This window comes from Thunnus albacares, chromosome 1, assembly GCF_914725855.1.
Source record: "Thunnus albacares chromosome 1, fThuAlb1.1, whole genome shotgun sequence".
Classification (NCBI taxonomy): domain Eukaryota; kingdom Metazoa; phylum Chordata; class Actinopteri; order Scombriformes; family Scombridae; genus Thunnus; species Thunnus albacares.
In genome coordinates, this window is record NC_058106.1 from 37,728,037 (window position 1) to 37,750,056 (window position 22,020).

Below are 22,020 nucleotides of genomic sequence, written 5' to 3' on the forward strand. Positions count from 1 at the left end.
ATGCAGCTGTAAATGATGGAGGACAAAATCCACAGTCCTTGATTTAAGCAAAAATGTATTTAAAGGGGCCATATTATGATTTTTTTATGATTTTCTGTCATTTATATACTGTTATGATGTGGATATCTCATGGTCAGAGTTCCACAACGTAAGGTTAACGTATGTAGAAATGTTCCCTGCTTCATTTGCTGTGTTTTTTTCTATCTTGTTGACGTCACATGTCAACAAATGGCCGTCCGTTCTGCAGCCTTTGTTGCTAACGTTTCTCCAAACACTCTCATATTTCAGAAGTGATTCAGCTCCAACATGTACAGATTGATTTGAAAAGTTGACATTTGGAGTAAAGAAGGAGAAAAAGAAGTGAAATCCTGCTATTATAGTTTGTTTACGTAGCCTCCAGAGCCGGAGGAAGCTTCCTGAAAGCTGACCAATCAGAACAGAGTGTGCTCATCAGGAGGCGGGGCCTTAAAGAGACAGGAGCTAAAACGGCCTGTTTCAGACAGAGGCTGAACTGAGGGGCTGCATAAAGGACCAGTAGAAGATAAATAAGGAGTTTTTAACTGGGAATCATGCAAATATATTCCAGTAGAGCCCCAGAATATAAATATAGAGCTGGAAATGTGCAGAATATGAGTCCTCTTTAAAAGTTTAGTTGAAGTCAATATGAGGCTTCAGCAGTCTGAGTTAGTTTAAATACACAGTTTTAAAAATTCCATCAAATTAAGGAACAAACAAAAATCAAATGAAGGAAAATTTCTTTGTGATATATTAAATAATTGTAGCCACAGAGCTTCATTCTCATTCTGCCCACAACTAACAAAATATTAAAAGGTTTGTTTGTACTGATATAATTTGGGTTTTAAAAGATTTTTATTGTGTAAACATATATAAATGTATTTTTAAATACATTTACTTTTTGTAATTTTACAAAATTAACAATGTAAAATATTAGACTTAACATTGTTTAATTTTAAATGATTAATGAATTGATACATGTTTAAGAGCTATTATACATTTGAATTTTAATTTAAAATTTAAGATAAGACTACATCTAATTATACACATCTTCAACAAAGTAATATAAAAAAATGAAGAAGTAACCAAGAATCTTTAACTGAGTAAAACATTTTTCTCTCTTTAGAGAATAATATTTGAAATGTTGAGCATCATCAGAGATAACATCCAGCAAATCTATTGCATAATTTCTGTCTCATTAAAATTTTAAACCCAATAAAAGGTTCTTAGAAATCATCACCAGACAAGCTTTTAAAGAGTGATTCAGTTTTAGGACCTTTTAATTTAGTTCATCTCTGTTTTTGTTCTTTAATACTTTCAACAGTAATCACATCAGAGTCCTGATTCCAAACAGGGTTTGAATGTCGTGTGTTCACACTAAAAAGTGACAAAAGTAAATATGCAGACTGAAAAACAGGTGTTGGACACTATTCTCCCATGATGCATTGCACAGAGGAAATGGAGGAGCTGCTCACAGCTGGAAGAAATTAAAAGTAATTGATGAAGGAGGTGAAACAGCTTCAGAAACAACTCAGAAAACACAAAGTAATTATTATATTTTAGGGAAAATGTTTTAACCATCAGCGGTTTTCTGATGTTGCAGTTTGAGGTAAGTATTGTTTTATCTCCTGTGTGTATAAAACAGTTAAATATGTTATGATTTCTTGTGTACTAAATGCAAAAAGCAGTATATTATATGTATGTACGTGATGTGCAAAGCTTTACTTGTCTGCAGAATCTAAATCTTAACCATGAATTCTGGATTACTCACATAATAAAAGACATGTGATCAACAAGATCTCCACACTGTTCAATAAGAGCAGATTGATGCTGAGTTTCATGAACTCAGGATGAGAACCAGACAGACAACAGGTGGGCTGCTGTGTGTGAGTGTGTGTAGATATATTAGTTACGCTGTATATGTTGGTAGATAAGTTACAACAAACAGGAGAGAAAAAGACATGTGGTTAATAATGTAGAGAAATCATGACACAGTTTATCCACCAGAGAGCAGTGATGAGTTTATTTATTATAGGAAATGGAATCACTGCATTTCAATCAGGACAGTTTATTTATGGAGTTTGTTTAACAAATTAAAACAGACATAATTATAAAGATCAATAAAACATTAATGAAAATTGTAAGAATGAATAATTTTGGGAGAATAAATGATTAATAAAGACCAGAAGTGTGATCTTCCTCATTACAGTTACAAATCTTTAAACCCTCATTTAAAGATCGTTATCAAAAATGTTTATTTTAAAAAAACATGTGATGATTTTTTATTTATCTTGTACATATTATTCAGTTATCTCTCAGGTAGCATCATCTCTAAGGAAATGAAACTGGCCTCAAATAAAGATTATTTTCGTTATTGATTTATCTACTAATTATTTTCTCGATTAATTAGTTACTTTGCAAAATGTCAGTAAATTGTGAGAAATGTCCGACCCAAGCTCTCAGAGCTGATGGTTTATTATAATAAAGAAATATGAAAACCAGTAATATTCACATTTAGGAAGCTGGAACCAGAGAATATTTGCCATATTTACTCAAAAAGTTTTTAACATTCATTTGATTATTAAAATTGTTGCTGATTAATTTTCAGTTTTAGCTTTAATATGAGTCAGTTAACAGTAAAGTCCTGTTGAGTCTTTATTAACCTCCAGTATCAGTCTGGTCAGTCGTTGAACTGCTTTTCTGTAAACATAATTTTTGATTTACCAATCAGACGAAGAGGAGCTGCTCCTGAGACACCACCATCATCATCATCATCATCATCATCATCAAGTCCTCCACACTAAAACAACACATCACTATGGTAAGGTATATTTATGTTTCAGCATGATGTTCAGGTGGAGATTTTGGGTTATTTATGTTAAATCACATAATAGACGAAGGTGTCTGTCACTAGTGACGCATCTCAGCTCAGAGTGATGGAGGAAAAATCTACATCTAATATATTCAAACATTTATCTGAAGATAATATGAAGCTTCAACTATTTAAATGAGTCAAATTAAGTGTTTATCTTTCAAAGTTTCAGTCTTTTTATCATAAAATTCCCTCTTTTTGTTTCTATTCTTTCACCACAGTTCAACAAGGAAACTTTTATAGTAAAAAGACAAACTGTGGAAGTTTTCTACTTGATTTGACAAACTCAGTCAAAGTCTACTGAAGCCTCAAATTAACTTCAGCATTATTGAAAGTTCACTAGGAAGGAATCTTTTAACAGTAACTATGAACAGGAAGAACAATTACAGCAAGTGATGTTCATCTGGGCACGACTTATCCGTTAGTTTCAATTTAATAATAATGTCAATTTGTGAGCTCGAAGATTCGTATTTTCATTTTCATACAAACAAAAGTCTTCCTCTGACTTGTTGAATTTTGTCTCTCAGATATAAACTTGTTATATTGAGACATTAAAATGATTCAAACAAACAAACGTTTCATTCATAGTTTATTTATTGAAACTAAAAAAAAAAAAAAAAAAAGAACAAGCAGGTAATGATGTGACTCAAGCAAACAGAGGTACAGATAAAAATAATGCATTTGAAAAGGTCACTTTTTTTATTATCATTATTATTATTATAAAACCCCAAAGATGAATTAAATGAAAACCCTCACACACACACCCTCTCTCACACACACACACACACACACTCTCTCTCACTCTCTCACACACACACACACACACACACACACACACACACACACACACTCACCCGATGAAGCTACACTACTGCGACCCACAGAGCAGCAGTTCGTTAAACCTGCCGACTGTTAGACTGTTAATTAGTGTTCAGAGAAAACATCAAAGATTCTTCCGGTTTTTCTGCTGATAAACGACTCGTTTTTTAAAAAGGTCGCTCCGAGGTCAACGCACAGTTTGGTCGTTTATGAGGGATGTTATTATTTGGGCGACATCGACGTTTTATACGACACTAAACTCCAGCATTCACCGCAGCAAGACACAAACACACACGTCTCGTCCACGTCCAAAGAAAAAAAAAAAAAAAAACAGCGACAGGAAACAAAAATATGTCTTCAAATCTATTATTATTATTATTATTATAGCATCATAACTCATGATCTCTCTGTACATGATTCTAAGCATGATATCAATGATTAAAATAATACTATGACCTGTAGTGTTTTGTTGTTTTTTTTAAGCTTGTGGAGAAAAAGTCTTTGACATTATTGGCCCCTTTATTTCCTGTGAACAATTCAAACATCAGTAAAAAGGAGGAAACCTCATTATTGATCAATAGTAATAGTAATAAAAAAAACTATTACGACTGATGCAAGCGTTCAGAAAAAAAAAAAGGAGAACGTACAGCACGAAGAAGTGCAGCTTCAGTCGGGAGGTGAGTTTCCTTTTATGAAGACCAAGAAGCTAAAACGCGGTTAATGAGCTTTTTGGTCCGTTGTGGATGTACTGGACAGTATACAGCCATCAATTTACATCATCATAATAATAATAATCCAAGGCAGTGTTGTTGTTGTTGTTGTTTTTCCACCTTTAACTGCTTCTGCTTATATTAAGTTGAAGCTACGAAACAGTGAGCAGCTCCAACATGTGATTAAGCAACAATACCTGATGCTGTGAAGCTGAACTCTAATACAATATCTGGAGAGAAAAAAAAAATATTAATAAAGCTTCAAACTTCTAGCTGCGAGGCAGAAGAAGAAGAAGAATGTTGTTGCAGCTTTGATTGGTGCAAAGCAGAAGTGCAGGACGACGCTTTGTGACCTTTTTTTTTTTTTTTTTTTTTAAGCCCAGATAATTAGTTCTATATTTATTCTCTTGGTATCGAGTCATCCTTTAAGATAACTTCCTGTCTAACTGCTGCACGGAGACGAATGACGTAAAAAAAATAAAAAAGGAAAAGCTGGAGGAGGGATGGATGAAAAGAAGCAAAAGAAAAGCCGGTTATGGAGACGTCTCGCACGGTGACGAAGCGCTACGATGAGGTGAAGAGAGAAAAGACCCGAGTGTGAAAAAAAAGGGAAAAAAAAAAGGGGGATTTGAAAAACTTCTTCTTCTTCTTCTTCTTGGGGGGCGGGGCGACATCATTGCCGAACCTCCACATAATTGGCCGGGAAAAGGCCGTAGGCGCCTCTGCAGACGCCTCGCCACCAGCCCTCGTCGATCATCTCGATGTTGGTGATGATGTCGTCGGGGTCGAAGGAGATCTCGTCGTCTCCGGCTGAAACGAGACGACACAGATGAAGTTGGTGATGAAGGTGTTTAGTTAATGAAACTATTCGTTTATTTTTAAAATCAAGCAAAAATAATTTAAATTCAGTCATTCCATCGTCTCAAATGGTAAACTGAATATTTTTGGGGTTTTGTGTTGTTGGTTTAACAAAACAAGACATAAAATATGTAACTATGCACTTTGGGAGATTGTAATGAACATTTTTCACTATTTTATGGACCCACTAATTAATTGATAATGAAAATAAACCAGATATCTGTACACTTCACTGTCTCTGATCTGTTAGAGAAACTCTTAATAAACCATTAAGTATTCTGCCTAAAGCCACAGAGATACTGGGAACCAGTTAGTGCTCGGTCGCACCAGGAAGTTCATTTGCACGTCCTTGTGAAACGGGTGTTGCAGGAAGTGTTACGCTGCTGCTCGAGTCCTAACAAAGACTAAAATATCTGAGTATATTACACCAGTTCTCCACCCACTAAACTGGTTGCCAGTTTGTCCATAAATCTCTGAAAGCTTCGTGTCTCCTGAAGCTTCCAGAGCTTTCAGCTCAGCTGCTGGTCTTCTTGTGGTTCCTAAAGCAGCTTTCAGCTTTTGTGCTGCTCAAATCTGGAACAAACTACCTGAAGACCTCAGACTGCAGACAAAACATCTGTTTGTTTTAATTCAATGTTAAAGCTACACTTCATATGTTTTATTCTGCCTTTTTAATGCTTCTTTACTTCGTATCTAGTTTGATTTATTTTATTGTTCTATTAATCTTACTCGTCTCTTTCAGTCTTGTATTTATTTGTGTTCTTCTTCCTGTTCTTGTGTTCTCCGGGTTTCCTGCTGTATGAAATGTTTTGTATAAATAAACTGTTCTTGCAAAATGAAAACAAAGACAAACGTGTTCTACTGGTGTTGCTTTCCAGCAGATCAGTGTTAGAGAAATGTGACTCAGCGCTGCCTTCATTTCCTGTCAAAGTTAAATAAACTCTGCAAACAAAACTTTATTTTGCCTCACTGAACTGATTTCTTACTGAAATGTTACTGTTTTAAATGCTGGTGTGACGAAGCTCTTATATTCTGAACCAAACATTCACAGCTTCAGTCTCACCTGCTTGGTAGTCGTACAGAGCCACCGCTGTCACCCCGAGGTCCTCGCCGTACTCGTACTGCTGACCGTCTGCAAGACAACAACCAGGGTTTGTTAAGTACAGACTGACTCTGCAGGAAGCGTCTGGATACAAACCGAGTATACAAGACGTCATTTATCCTGCTCGGTTCTTTAATCTTTGTTTGTCTCTTGAAGATCCTCTCCATGTGTTTTAAACATCTAGAAACTCTGAACATCTAAATATTGATCATTTAAAACTACTGTTGGACACCAGATGTCTCCCACGTCACTGAAAAGTCCAAGTTTACTACTGATACCGATACTGTAAAATGTAAAATCTGTCACTTGTTCTTTTCTGTAAAATGCTAACAGATCTGATCTCATGACATCAGTATCAAGCTGAACACAGATGAAAGGAGAGCATCACCTGCTGCTGCGGTCTCTTCGGGGGTCTGGTACAGATCCTCCTGCTGTGTGACGTGGCTCTGTGGCTCCGCCTCATACTGCTGCTGCTCGCCGTTCTCCTCGACGGCATCGTAGGACGCCTCCTCCGCGCTCTAACAAGAACATGTCGGAAAGAGAGTTGAAAACAGGACGAGACTCGTCTTCCAGCATAGGTTGAAACTTTTCCAGATAAACTAGAGCAACAGTGCAGGTGATTAACAGCTCAGTGGATTATTGACAAACTTCAGCTATAAACAGAAGTTAAAACATGCAGCTTTTGCAACAGCTGAACATCAGCTGAGTGTGTTTGAGCAAAAGAGAAACAACTGCGACTGTAAAACTACCAGTAAAGCTGCGATGTGTCAATAAAATACCAAGAAGTTAACTAAGCGTGCGTCCATCAGCACGTTCACATGCACACAAGAAACAAGATCAATCAGTAACTCAGGAAACTGGACGACACAGAGATAAATATAAATGACGTCTCACCTGCTGTGTCGGGGCAGCAGCTGGTTGGACTGGTGGAGTGGGACTGGGAGCCGGGCTGGGACTGGCGGCGGGGACGGGAGACGGGGCCTTGGGTGTCTCTTCGATTTTACGGCGCGCCTCCTCCTGCTCCTGCCTCTCCCTCGCCTGCCGGCGCGCTCGCTCCTCCTCGGCCCTCTTCCTGTCCTCCTCGTCCTTCTGCTTGGCGATGTTCTCGAAGCGGGCCTTGATGCTTCCTGTGCTGCTGCCGGCTGATGATGATGATGATGATGAGGATGAGGATGAGGAGGAGAGGATTAGACGATGGGATCAGATTCTGATTCTCTCAAACACAGATGCTACTGACGGATGCTTACCAGCCTCCACAGGTTTGGTTTTCTGGTAAGATGAAGTCGGTTTCTCTACGTCTTCAAACGTCCCGGCGCTCTGTCGACCAGAGAGAGAGATGAGACCGAGCTCTACACACAACCACACACACACACACACACACACACACACACACACACACACACACACACAGTCTTTACCTTATCCATCCGGTCATTCTGGACACCAAATTTCCCTCCAAATCCTTTAGAATAATCTGGTAATAAACGGGAGATAAATCAGAGTTATTGTGTGTTTTACTCTCATCTTTAAAGATCAACCACAGTCAGCATCATCAGAACTTTAAACAGCTACAGCACTGATTATTGTTTATGATTTATTTTAGCCTCTTCATTATACTCTATTAGAGGCTCAGTATGAAACCCTCTGTGGTCTCAGTTCAGATGAAGCAGACTGTGGTTGAGTTCAAACAGAAGAGCTGCTGCAGTCAATGAGCTCATGCAAACCTGTAGAGGAAGAACAAAAAAAAGAACTGAATGCAGACAGAAGGAGGACTGATAGGATGATAGGAGAAACGATAACATGAGCCAGACGTTTTGGGGGGGTGGAGGGAGGGGGAGGGGGTCAAGCAGCCATCTTGGCTCAATCTGTGCACTGAAGATCAGCCGTGTCTCCGTGTGGTCGCAGCAGGAGGTGTCGGTAAAGATGCGCCGTGGCCGTACGACAGTGCTGCCGTCATGCATGAAGAGAACACAGAAGCAAACAAACAGCTTCATGGCGGCGCTGGAAACAGCGGGGGGAGGGGGGTGATGGATTGGGGGGGGGGGGGGGGGGGGTAGAGGGCCGAGGTGATTAATGTCATTGATTAATATTAAAAAAAAAACAGGTGTAGTTAAAAAAGGATGAACTATGTGTTTATTACTTTTTGCCAATTCCTTTTTAAACAGCTGCTCCTAAAGCTTTAATACAGCTTTATGTTTAATGACTAAACATGAATCACACTGTTTGACATCACCTCGACCTAAAATAAAGGCCGTTTGTTGCAGGGAATGAACAAACACAAACTGTTTAACATAAAAAAATAAACCCTGTCACAGCTGAGCAGCACAGACAACAACAAACCTGAAACAACGTCAGAGAGAAACTACAGAACAATAAGACCTGATAGAATCTGATTAAAGGTTCAGTTCACCCAAATCACTACATACATCTTTCTGTAGATTGTTTTATTTGTAGGTTTTGATACTTTTTAATTCTATTTTTATACACTTAAGGTGAATATTTGACACCTACAGTTCCATATCAACTGGAAAGAGGATCATGTGATATAATCGAAAGATCCAGAACTGCTGCTAAATGGCTGCTGTGGTCAAGAATTAACTTTGAACCTCAGTTTTATTTGTTTTATTTTATTATCGACTAAAGAAACAATGAAACTGTTGACTGTCTGTGAATTATCCAGAAAACATTTCATTTTTTAAAATATCTTAAACTCACTTTTCTATATTTTCAGCTTCACAAACAGAATCCGTTCACCTCCACTGAATTAGAGCGGTGGCAGAAATCTCAGTGGATGTAATTCAGGTGAACTGTCTGTGCTGCAAAGTGTGACAGCGAGGCGGGCCGGTGGGGGGGGGGAGTTATCTGACAGAGGAGGCGTGTCCATAACTTAAAAGAAAACAGCTGCTACTGAGGAGGAGGAGGAGGAGGACGGTGCCAAGGAGGAAGGAGTATCAAGCTAAGAGGAAGTGTTTTATCTGGAGGAGGGGGGGTTTGAAATAGGAGGGGGGGTTGTGGGTGTTCGGGTGGGGGGGGGGGGGGGGGGGGGGGAGTATCTGTGCCTTTCTGGGACTCGTGCTTGGCCAGGCTCTCCTTGTGCTCATAGCCCAGAGCACACTGGTCCTGCTTCTCCATCTCTACCCCATACTGCCCTCCAAACCCCCGCTTATAGTCTGCAACACAACACACACACACACACATATATATACACATATATAAGGACAGACAAATACAAACACACATATATATAAAGAGACAGACATATAGAGACAATGATGCACCCAGCAGGACTTTCAGGACCAGTAAACACAGCTGCTCAGTGACATGAAGGATAAACATCATGGTCATAAAACAGGAAATGCAACAGAAAGCATCGAGACCTGCAGCTCCGACAACATTCATCTTCCTCTTCTCACTACCTGCTTTCTATTTCTGCCTCTTTTCTTTTACCTGAAACCTTCTCAGGATGAAGAAATGTTTGTGACATTTACCGACTGTAGATTTGTGGGTTTTCAGATCAACGTCGTTCGACACGAGTTGTAAATATTTTTAGAGCGTCTGTTTTCCTCTGTGTGGAAATGAAGCCGGTTGTCGTGTTGTGTGATGAAAGAATACTGAAGAGAAAATATTACATTCATCTATCAGTTGATTTCTGTCCTCACTTGTCTCTGACAGAACAAGGTTTCAGTTTCTGCAGAAAGAGGCCTCGACTTTTAGAAAGTTAAAAAAGTTGCAGATTGAAGCAGAACTCTCTGACAAACAGCTTTAAGAAGGAAAAACTGAGACTAAGAGCGTCTGTTAGAACATAAACACCATCAAACTATCAGAATATAAAGTTTTATTTCTCTCATCCACCGGCTACCTCTCTCTCTCTCTCTTCATTCACTCTCTAGCTTGCTCGACCAACACCACGCTCTCTCTCTCCAAGCAAAAAACAAATCTTAACTTTATTTTAATGTTAACAAAGAGACATGTAGAGTTCTTACTTATTTTATGAATGAAGCGATACACAAGTTTAAACAGTCACACTGGGTGTTTTTGACCAATCAGTGACGGCCATCCCTGCAAACCCCGCCCCCAAAGTTCCTGTTCTTTAGGAGAGTAAACCCCTCCTCCTCCCCCAGCAGGGACTTTTTAGGAGGTTAATCAATCTCCCTGGGATTTCATTTAGACTCTGTTTCCTCTGGTGGAAACGCAGGAAGAGAAACTGAGTTCCTTAAAAGGTTCTTGGTCTCTGATGAAAGTTCCTGCAGTTGAAATGAGGTTTAATTATTCCTGTTTCCATTTGCTGCATCTGAAGGAGTGTGTAGATACCGTGTAACAACAGACGACGAGTATTTGTCACACACGAGGAAACAACAGTCGTCCTGTTGTTCTTTGTGTTTACTGTTGCAGAACTCTGATGTTTAACTTGTAGAGTTTCTGTCTCCACAGTAAATGATCTGCTGAATGTTTAATGCTTTTATTTCTACTTTAAAATGTAAAATGCTTTATTTCTTTTATTCTCTACTGCTGCTCGCTCTCTCCCCTTAAAAAACAATCCAGGCGCCGTCATCAAAGCCTACTTTTGTTTTTTAAGTTAATAAATAACTGACCTTCGTCCCCATTTCGATACTTGAGTGCTTCTGTTTTATTATTTAAGCTGTACACATGTTGAAACAGGTCTGTGTTTGACCAATCAGCATCAGTCATCCCTGCGACGTTCCTGAACCTCTGGAAAGTACCGCCTGCTCTGGATCAGAGACTTTAACACCTGAAACTATCTGACAGGAAGTAAATGTCTTCCCTGGTTCCTCCAATCAGAACACACCTTTACTTCCTGAACTCCTCAAAAGCTTCTTGAGAAAGTTAATGAGTGTTAAACACCTCATATGACTCTTTATTTTACTTTGAACGCTGAACTTAATTGCTCTGCTGCACTGATTGTAAAGCTGCACTGGATGAAAACATCAGCTTAACGCCTGACATGCAAATATAAATCTGAGCTGCGGTTTCACTTCCTCTATTTGAGCCGCAGATTGAGGAAGTTGTCGACCTTTGAAAGACCACATCTGAAGCCACGATGAAACCACAACAGAGCAGGAAGCATCGGGCTGAGTGAGGGAGGAAGGAGGGAAGGAACACACGTCGTCTGCTAAACTCACAGCAGACGACTCGTTAAGGACGACGATTGGTGGATTTTTTTAAGATAAGATTTTTAACTAATATACAGTTTGGAAGCAGTGGAAAGAGAAGCCCCATAACCAACAACACCAACACTGATTATATACAGCCTTCTTCATGTCCTAAACCTGTATATTTTTAGAGGTGTCCATCTAAAACCTGAAAGCCATAAAAAAGGTTAAACCAGTACAACACCAGTACCTTTCTGGGACTCGTGGAGCTGTAGTTTCTCCTGGTGATCCCATCCCAGCGCTGATTTATCCTGTCTGTCCGTCTGCACGCCGAACTTCCCCCCGAAACCCTTCACGTAGTCTGTAGAAACACACACACACACACAAACACACACACACACACACAAACACACACACACACACAAAGACAGAAGCAGATATTAGCTCATCGTGTTGCTGAAACCTGACGAGTGAATTACAGGAAGTGGGAGTGAATGATGGGATAATATTTTATCTGTTAGCTGGTAAATTTCCTGGTGATTCCATTTAGAAATTACAATCCAGGAATGTTTGGTTTTGTGTGATCCAGCTATTAAAATACCTGATTTATCACTGAAGCTATTTTATCACTATTAAACTGACGTGTTCGCCTGTTTCTCAGCTGTATTAAAATGTCCTGCCGCCCTGTTATCAGACCATGTGATCCGGTTATCACAGCTCGCTCCACATATGCAAACCTGGACGGCAAACACACACACACACACACACGCACACACACGCACACACACACACACACACACACAGAGCCCAGAGCATTGTGGGTAAATTCTTGAGGCCATCAAGGTCTTTAACATGCGCCCGCAGTCGTCAAAGACAAGAAGCTACAAGCAGAGACGCTACGAGTCCGGACATGAAGGTTTTTACTGGTTCAGACCTTCTGGACACATGAACACGTCAGCTGAGTTCACAGTGATGAAGACAAACTGATGAAGCTTTGCTCTCTCGTTAAATGTTCTCTTCTACCAGTATAATAGAATCTTCTCTATCAATACATTAAGCTTTATTAGTTTCTATCTGTTAAGTGTTTGTCAGTTTTATAGTTTAGTCATATCGACCAAAGAAACAACAGTTTATGTTAAAAGGTTCATCGTCTCTGCTGTCCGAGCTCTCTCTCTCTCTCTCTCTCTCTCTCTTCCTGTCTCTCAGCCAATAGGATTGCACAGCTGCTGCTACAGCAGTCACTGCTGCACCGAGAGGAAGTATCAGTGTACCAGAGAGGATCACAGAGACCAAAACTTCCCTCGTTGAACTCTTTGAAGTCGTGTGTGAGTTCATATAACCGCATGTCAACGGTGTGCTGATGGTGACGATGATAAATAAACCTTCTGAACTTCATGACCGGACGCGTTGCAGCGAGACGGCGAGTTTAACCGCTCTCAGAGAGAGATGCCTTCTTATTAAACCACACGACAGTTTAACAGAAGTTTATCATCTAAAAGTCAAACACTGATTGATATTTAGTGTTTAAATATGAAGAATGTCAGCATATTTGTTCATTGTTCATGTTAAATAAACAAAATAATGTTTAAACAGATTTTTTTAAAGATGTATCGTCTCCTCTCCTGGAACTTCACTAAGGACAGAAATGGAAAGAAGTCAGTCAGTCAGGTGTTACATCCCTGAAAACGTCTTTGTCACTTTTGTTTTTATCAAATGTATTAATACTTTTTAGTTTTTTGGGGAAACAATTTGAATCCTTCCTTTATTGCCGTCTTCTTAAAATTTGGTTAGATTCTACTAGACAAAAAAACCATACATATCATATATATATATATATATATATATACACATATATCCTATATGGGGGATTTTTGCAGAGACACTAAATTTAAAGAATAAGTCTGGTGATATTTTAAATTCCATGAAAAAACAAAACCAACAAGGTATTTACTCTTCTACCAACTTTGCCACAGAGTTCCACTGTTTACATACATATTTTTGAGTTGAGATTGTTGTGATGTTTCCAAGGTCAAGAATAAACTAAATACTGAAGTGTTTGGGATTGAACATTAGCCCGACATCCTTAAAATGGTTCATATACTGTAATTACTGTGATCTCAAGGGGTTTGATTCTCGCTTTGGTCCCGGGTTCAAATCCTGGACGAGCCCCCGTATGTCACAGCTCATAGGCTGCGACAAATATGGGAGACCAGTCGAGTTTTCAACTTAGGATAAGTCCGTTAATTTACAATTACAATTTCGTTGGAAAAACGTGGAAGTCAGTAATCAGTAGTGTAGGTATGTATGTATCCAGAAACACATCAGTTATCCACATCGTTGTTTTAGGAAATCATCGAGTCTTTTTTCTTACATGGAACAATATATTTGTGACTTTTTTAAAGTTTTAAGTCTTCAGTAGAAACCAGTGTTGTTGTTTTTTTGTTGTCATTTACCAATAAAATGAAAAATTTAACCTAGAAAAATAATGAATAAGCTGTTTTCCAGTTTTATTCAAGGTGCTTCATTGTTGTGACCAAATCTGTCACATTTCATTTTATTTGTAAGTGATTAAACTGTAATCACAGACTGTGTCTTAAAGCTTCTTCTTAGTGTGAATTATCTGAACATTAGTTTATAGTCAGTATGTATTAAATATTGACTCCAGTTGTGTTTAATATGTGCAGTGATACCAACCTTTCTGTGACTCGTGTCTCTCTGTTTTGCCCTGATACTCGAAGCCCACGGCGCTCTTGTCCACCTTGTCAGTCTCCACACCAAACTTGCCGCCGAAGCCCTTGGTGTAATCTGCCGACGGCCGAAACACACAGAGTTAAGACAGGAAGAGGCGGAGCAGAGTTACGACACGAGAGTGTCGTAAATGTGTTTCTCCTCATGCATCAACAGTAGTTAATCTCAGGTATCATGCTGCAATAAGCTTGTTTTTAATTCTACAAATTACACTTAAACAACAAAGCATTTAGAGTAGAAACTTTTAATCACCGATAAAGTGAGCTGGAAGAAAACGTCTTAACAAAGAGCATGTTTAGAAAACCCAAAACCCAAAGCAGCTACAGTCTAGAAGGTGCTGGCGAGTCTGTGCCAATCACCTGAAATCTGAGACGAGCAGGAAAACATTTAAAGGAGACGACATTTAACATCCAAATAAAGAGGCAGATGTTCTGTGCTACGTCTTGTAAACATTATAGTAAGAGTGTTTTATTTGACACAAACATCACACATGCAACTGAGAAGAATAAGGTCGTTGTTTGCAACCTGATATTAAGCAGGCAAAGGAAAAGAATGAAGAGGAAGAAATGCAAAGAAAACAAAACATGATTCGTCAGGTCCTGCGTGGAGCTGCACTCCCTGAGTCAGTGTTTATATGTGTGTGTGTGTGTGTGTGTGTGTGTGTGTGTGTGTGTGTGTGTGTGTGTTTGTGTGTGTTAGTGTGTATCCAGCTGCTAGATCTTCTCCGGATTAATAGGAATGCCGCTCGGCAGGGAAACTACACAAACCTTTCTGGGACTCGTGTTTCTCAGTTTTGCCCTGGTAATCGAAGCCGACCGCGCTCTCGTCCACACGATCTGCCTGCACTCCGTATCGCCCCCCAAACCCAGTGGTGTAGTCTACACAGCAAAGCAGGGGGGGGGGGGGGGGGGGGCAAGGGTCAAAGGTCAGGGTGAAGCAGCATGGCAGCAGTGGTCATAAAGCTGCCCAATTCCAAAATTTCCCCATGAAACACAGCACATTCACTGCCGTCGTTATCACACGATCTCTTCACGCTCTTTTGAAATAAGTAGATTAAAAACAGACTATTTGTTTTCCTGTTGTTGGTGCAACAACAGACAGAGATTATCTGCACTGTTGTTAAGTAGTGAGACTACAAAGGAAGCGTTGGAATTGGGCTGATGCTCTCCGCACTCGTGAGCAGATGAACACACAACACAAAAAGGTGGTGACAGTATGGAGTCATGGCACTGCTCGCTGCTCTTCCTGCTCATATACAGAGCAGTCTGGAAGTATCAGGCTACTGCAGCACACCGGGCCTCAAATCTTACAGTGAATATGTGGTTAAAGTGATAAAGTTAAGCTTTAATTTGAAGGTGTTTGAATCTACATCTGATAAACTTACATTTTAAATCTAAAAAGTTCCTCCTGAAGCACAAAAAAATATATCAAAACATGTTGCAACACTCACAGACTGCCCTGTAAATTATAATGTGCCAGAAATAAAAAACACAAAAACAGCAGCTAACAAGCCGACAACATGACTTCTGGCTGTACAGTCGGATCCTGGCAGAGCAGAGATCAAAACACAACAACAGGAGCGTAGCGGCGGTTCATCTGGACACCAGCCAAACGCTCATCAAACTGCGGCTGGAGAATGTGCCTCCTGTGGGCGATCGGGAGGAAACTCAAACCATTAATCGGCTGATAAAAAAGGACTAAAGATAGACAGTGAATTCAGAAAAGCATTAACTAATATATTATCTACTGAAGGAAGCTTGTAGCAAGTCTCTGATGAGGCTGCATGTTACTGGAAACAAATGCGCAACGTTACCTTTCTGAGAAGCGTGTTTCTCCGTCTTCCCGGCGTACTCGAACCCGACTGCAGACTGGAATAAAGACAGGAACAAGCAATGTGACTAATTATCCTCATCACACTGATAATCCATCGTGATTGGACTCACAAGTTTGAGTTTGAAATACATAAAATGCATAAAAATATGAGTTTTAAATCTCTGATCCATTGCAGAACTAGTTATACTAACTGTTTACAATTAACTGTTTATATCCAGATTTCACTAGGATGATTATAAACAGCTTTGGGAACTGTCTCGACCCAGCTGTGTGTTATTTCTTTAAGATGAAGACACAGTGGAAGCGGAGAGGGGGGGCGGGGGGAACCACAGGAAATACCTGGTCGACGCGGTCGGCTTGCACTCCAAACTTCCCTCCGAAGCCTTTGGAGGTGTCCGTCTGGGAGCAGTGCTTAGACAACTTGCTCTGGTAGTCGTGACCCACAGCAGACTGTTAAAAAAAAAAAAAAAAAGACACACAAAGCTGAGACCACACAGACTGAAAAAAGGACACAAATAGAAAACGTCACTTTAGATTCACTTGACTGTAGAGAAAAAAAAAAAAAAAAGGGCAACGAGGCGAGAGGGGGATTCATGAAAAGAGCAGTTACAGCTGGAAACACCAGCCAGCGGTTTGAAGTGGCGAAATCTGACTCATCACACACACACACACACACACAAGTACACACACACAGTGTGTGCTGTAAACAACGCTCGGTCATCACATTCATGCTGCAGTGACCACACGGCCCGGAGAGAGAGAGAGAGAGAGAGAGAGAGAGAGAGAGAGAGAGAGAGAGAGAGAGAGAGAGAGAGAGAGAGAGAGAGAGAGAGAGAGAGAGAGAGAGAGAGAGAGAGAGAGAGAGAGAGAGAGAGAGAGAGAGAGAGAGAGGTGTGGATGGACGGAGCTGCTTGCCAGGAAAGATTACCGCGTGTGAAACGGCCACGACTGACTCAGCCTGTTCACACAAAAACACACAGACTGAGGTGAACGTTACAGAAACTGCTGCAGAGCATCTCTGAGGTCATTTAGGTTGATAAATGCTCTGAGTACATGAAAAACCAGGATGGATTCATGTTATAGCATAAATACAAAAATGGTTTCATCCCTTTAAGGAGGCTGCAAGCAACATATTTACAAAATAGTAAAAAGTGAGAACAGAAGAGCAAAGATTCATCATATATGACGATGTCGTATATGATATATAGGATCTGGAGGTTTGTGCTGAGCTTTAGACTTCGTTGCTCCGGAGATCAAAGGTCAATAATGAGACCTAAATCCTAATATCAGTGAATCCAGAGAGATAAATGTTTGACCTCATGGCTGTTAAATGTCCTTCCTGCACAAACGTATCAGAAAATACAATGAAATACTTTGATTATGAAGCTCAGGCTGAGAAGCTTCTTGGACACTTTAACATCTTTAAAGTTTTACAATAAAAACAAAAACTAATGGAAGATGAAGAGTGTGACGACCCCTCCGCCCCACTAGGTGCTCCTGTGTTGTTTCGCAGGATCCGCAGCAGGGCGGAGGTTCGTCATCGCCATCGTGAGCCACACCTGGGCCCCTGTGTGGTCTCGGGTGTAAAGCTTGGCCTTCCGCAGAGCTTCGTTTTCCTCCTTCATCTCGCCTCTTCCTCACACATCCATACATACCTACACTACATGATTACTGACTTCCGTGTTTTTCATGTTCTTACATGTTATTTTGTAAATAAACAGACTGATTCTTAGTTGAAAACTCGTCTGGTCTCCCATATTTGTCGCAGCCTATGATCTGTGACATACGGGGGCTCGTCCAGGATATGAACCCGGGACCTCTCGCACCCAAAGCGAGAATCAAACCCCTTGAGATCACAGTAACTACAGTATATGAACCATTTTAAGGATGTCGAGCTCATGTTCAATACCAAACACTTCAATATTTAGTTTATTCTTGACCTTGGAAGCAGCCCTTTGAAAAACAATCTCAACTCAAAAATATGTATGTAAAACCATAAAAACTGACTGTTCCAGCTCCATCTCATAGTTTATCTTTGAGAATCATTCTTAAAGTCTTTGTTACCCTGTCCATGCGGTCCTGCTGCACCCCAAACTTTCCTCCGTATCCGTGTGAGGCCTTGGGCATCGCCTCCAGCTCCTTCTGCTTCAAGCTGGTGTGCTCCGTCGACACCGTCTCACGCAGCCGGTGGATACTATTCAGAGGAAGGACAGAGTTAAAAAAAAAAAAAAGACACATCTTTGGGAGCTTTTTGGATTTAATACCACCAGAAAAATGATTCACTTCCTCACTTTATGTGCTCCTGATGTCCGGAGCCGGCCACCGTCTTGGCACCCCAGCGCTGCTCCTTCTCTGACACGTCATTCTGGAAAAACAGGAAACACGCAGTTCAGTGGGATGGTAGGGGAGGGAGGGAGGGAGGGGGGTGGTTAGAGAGATGAAGGATAGGGTAAAATGTTATCTTTAGGTGGAGTGAAGAGGACTAAAGGAGGGCATGGAGGAAGGAGGAGGTGGAGGAGGTGTGCATAGCTACCTCAAAGTCAGGGTCAGTCTCCCAGTCGTCTCCTCCGTCGTCTACGGCAACGTTGACCGACTGTCCTGCTGCTGCTTTCCACATCTTTACTGAGCCAATGACACACACTCTGAAACACAGAAAACTTTATTTAAAAAAGACAATATTATACAGGCAGAGAGACCAGATTAAAAGCTGGTTCAGATATTTTTCAAAGCTGAAGAAGACCATGGGATACGGTTGACAACTCTGGGAATAGCTGAGTAAGAGGACCTTGTGTTTAGAGCATTTACCACAGATGTCTATCTTCATACATTACTGGCATGAAGAGCTGAACAAATCGGTTGATTAACTGATTAATCAAATGCAGAAAATTAATTTGCAACTATCTTGATAATCAATTAAATCATGTATCAATCAAAAACTTGGTTCCAGCTTCTCAAATGTGAGGATTTACTGCTTTTCTCTGCTTTATATCATTGTAAACTGAATTAGAGCTGAAACAATTAATGGATTAGTTGATTGACAACTAATCAGCAACCATTTTGATGATCAATTCATTGCTCAGGTCATTTTTTGTCTACAAGCTAAAAGATCAAACATTCACTGGTTCCAGTGTCTCAATGTGAGTATTTTCTGTTTTTCTCTGTAAATTGTTCTGGTCAAACAAAACAAGACGTTTGAAGACTGTTTTGGACATTTTTCTCTATTTTCTGACATTTTATAATAATAACTGTCAGACTAATCAATGATGAAAATACTCTTTAGTTGCAGTTGGTCAGACAAAACCAGACATGGACTTAGATTCTGGGAAACTACAACAGGCAGTTTTGTGACACTTTATAGGCGAACCAATAAAATAATATCAATAACCAATAATCTAAATGAGTTATTGATTGCTGTAATGAGTCTCTGTCTATACTGGCTTTGAAGTGATCCCTTCCTAACATGATGTCATTACAATTCTGTGTAAAAATGACTTCTTAAGTTGAGCTGAAGCTTCAACAGTAAAGTGGATTTTTCCAGAGTTACTGAACAAAATTCACTATTGCACCATCGCTCCACTGCAGCTAAACAAGAAACAACACGTGGAGGCACAGAGAGGGAGTTTCATACTAAAAACACTAACTCTGGAAGAAAGTCACCTGATTCTGCTGCATCAGACTGCTGAAGCCTGATATTATCTTCAAAAAACACTGAGTCAGCAGCAACCGGACGTGTTGTAGATTCTTAAAGGAGGTTCTGAAAAGTCCAGCTGACTCAACGCTTCATATACATTTAACTGGTTACTGGGAATCTTCACAGAAAACCTTTTCTAAAATTCAGAGCTGCAGCTAATGATTATTTTCATTATAGATTCAACTTCCAATTATTTTCTCAATTAACTGATGAATCGATTGTACTGTAAAATGTCCAAAGTGATGTCATGAAACATCTGGTTTTGTCTGACCAACTGACTCAAACCCAAAGACATTCAGTTCACAATGATAATAATAATGATTTAATAGCAAAAGCAGCAAATCATCACATTTCAGCAGTTGGAACCAGAGATTTTAACACTTCATTCATTATAAAAACTGTTGCAGATTAATTCTCATTCAGTTGAAAGGAGAACTTCACAGCCAATATGGACAGGAAGAGTAATTACATGGACTGATAACTCGATAAACATAAGGCTGTGTGAGTAATGGTGAAAAACGTCAACCATCAGTCCACAACCACACTGTCCTGCACTGAAACGGAGATGATGAAGGGGCCGAACGATGAAGGGTATGTTAAGTTTGGCTCGTTCTGGATGATCTCCAGTGATCTGGCATCTCACTGGAGACAAAAAAAGCTTTCAGTACTGATCCTGTTTTAATTCCTGACTCAGCACAATGTGGGCAATCAGCATCTGTGTTCAATCAGAGGCTGCAGGAGAGGAGACGTGGCTCCACTTTTTAAACCTCAGGAGAGACAGAATAACCCCAACTTTACATGACAGGAGTGTCTCCTACAACAACACATAACAACCACACCCATCTGGTGATCACACTCACACACACACACACCATTTTACAGCCTTTGTGACCAGGCCCGGAGAAAAAATGTGTCACTCTGGGGTGTAAATAAAGTCTGGGTAACAGGGAGCAGCTGGCAGAATCAAGTTATCTCGATGCATTTAGGTGATTTCCGTGTAGCTCGTTTAACCCAGTTTAACGTTAATGTCGGTTAATTTGCTTTAATCCATGTAGGTCAAACCTAAAAATAACAGCAGTATCATTTAAAACAGGTACATATACTTATTTCCTATTAAGACAGTTAATTTAACATTCCTGTGGTGGTTTTTCTGCACGTAGCTCAATGGGAACACTGGCATAATTGTCGTGTTTTAGGCTCCCACCATAAGACCGGTTCTGGAAATACGATGAACACCTCGTTAAATGTTGTGTCGACACACGCAGATTAAACGTCGACTGACCAGAAGTGGAAAAATGTGTCTAAATGTACTGTAAAGTCGGGAGAGAGTGTGGCGGCTGTGTGGTATTTCCTGTTCCAGTTTTCCAGTCAGCTAGCAGCTAGCATGCTAATGCTAACAGGGAACGGTTAACTGACTCACTGGCTTTGTCACAGGTAGACATTTTTAATATTTAACCAACTCACCGTCTACGACAAAGGTAGCTCCGACCAGAGTCCGGACAGAAATGTAACGATGTCCCTGTTCCCGGTGGATGTAACGTTCAGTCTGCTCACACCTCAAAGCTTTTGATGGGCAAACGGCAACGTTAAACCGGGATCTGCTGGCTCTTCCGGCTCTCCCAGTATCCCGTTTCTGTGCCAGCGGTGACGTCACAGAGGGGCGGGGGGAAGGGGGGCGGTTGATGAGCAAACTATAAATTTCTGTTTATTTACACATTAATATTCATATTTTAGAAATAAATGTAAACATAAAAGAATAAATGAGGACATTTATAAATATGAAATTAAGTGAATACGGAAAATAAATAATTTGTCAAATAAATAAATAAATTGTATTTATTTATTTTCAAATTAACCTGCACATTTATTTGATAACTGGGCATTTTATTTCTACATTTATTTCTTTATTATTTCATTTATTTATTTATTGAGCCATTTATTTATTTATTTTGGCAGTTTCAGTCCATACATATTTTCTGATAAATTGATTAAAATTATTATTATAGCTTACCACAACAAAAATAAACCATAAACTACGGAAGAACACTGAATTAACCAGTGAAGAAAAGAGAGACGAGAAAAGATATTATAATTATGACTTACTATTTCATAATTAAGCAAAACGATATCAAAATTACGAGAAAAGATTTTATAATTATGATTCACTATCTCAAAATTACGAGAAATGTTTTCATAATTATGACTTACTATCTCGTAACTATGAGATCTATGAGATAGTGAGTAATCATTGTGAGATAAGG

General features: G+C 39.8%; 1 protein-coding gene and 1 long non-coding RNA gene across 5 annotated transcripts; one reads left to right on the plus strand and one right to left on the minus strand.

The window, feature by feature from the left end:
* The first annotated feature begins 1,474 nt into the window (after nucleotides 1–1,474).
* Nucleotides 1,475–6,797, plus strand: LOC122987766. Its single transcript, XR_006404589.1, has 3 exons — nucleotides 1,475–1,624; nucleotides 2,747–2,836; nucleotides 6,710–6,797. It is a non-coding gene; the product is annotated as an uncharacterized LOC122987766 (long non-coding RNA).
* On the minus strand, nucleotides 4,212–21,415 carry LOC122987167 (src substrate protein p85-like). Of its 4 annotated transcripts, XM_044358890.1 has the most exons (16): nucleotides 21,224–21,414; nucleotides 18,602–18,710; nucleotides 18,360–18,433; nucleotides 18,133–18,262; nucleotides 16,408–16,518; nucleotides 16,049–16,103; nucleotides 15,003–15,113; nucleotides 14,182–14,292; nucleotides 11,738–11,848; nucleotides 9,436–9,546; nucleotides 7,795–7,850; nucleotides 7,624–7,693; nucleotides 7,271–7,518; nucleotides 6,765–6,894; nucleotides 6,338–6,406; nucleotides 4,212–5,226 (listed from the first exon to the last, which is right to left on the minus strand). In XM_044358890.1, exons 2-16 carry the CDS (start codon nucleotides 18,683–18,685, stop codon nucleotides 5,090–5,092), a joined length of 1,608 nt encoding a protein of 535 aa, XP_044214825.1. In that variant the 5' UTR covers nucleotides 18,686–18,710; nucleotides 21,224–21,414; the 3' UTR covers nucleotides 4,212–5,089. The 4 variants fall into 4 exon arrangements, with proteins under 4 accessions (XP_044214825.1, XP_044214842.1, XP_044214834.1 ...); XM_044358907.1 differs by lacking the exon at nucleotides 15,003–15,113 and having other exon boundaries at nucleotides 21,224–21,415; XM_044358899.1 differs by lacking the exon at nucleotides 9,436–9,546 and having other exon boundaries at nucleotides 21,224–21,412.
* Between the last annotated feature and the right edge of the window lie 605 nt (nucleotides 21,416–22,020).

Bases quoted from the DNA above. Each gene is read 5' to 3' on its own strand.
- LOC122987167 (XM_044358890.1), bottom strand. From the start codon at position 18,685: ATGTGGAAAGCAGCAGCAGGACAGTCGGTCAACGTTGCCGTAGACGAC. The intron at 16,519-18,132 runs GTAACAAAGACT...TTTTTTTAACAG, and splicing joins AGCAGGACCGCATGGACAGG to TCTGCTGTGGGTCACGACTA. The intron at 11,849-14,181 runs GTTGGTATCACT...GTGTTTCTACAG, and splicing joins GAGACACGAGTCACAGAAAG to ACTACGTGAAGGGTTTCGGG.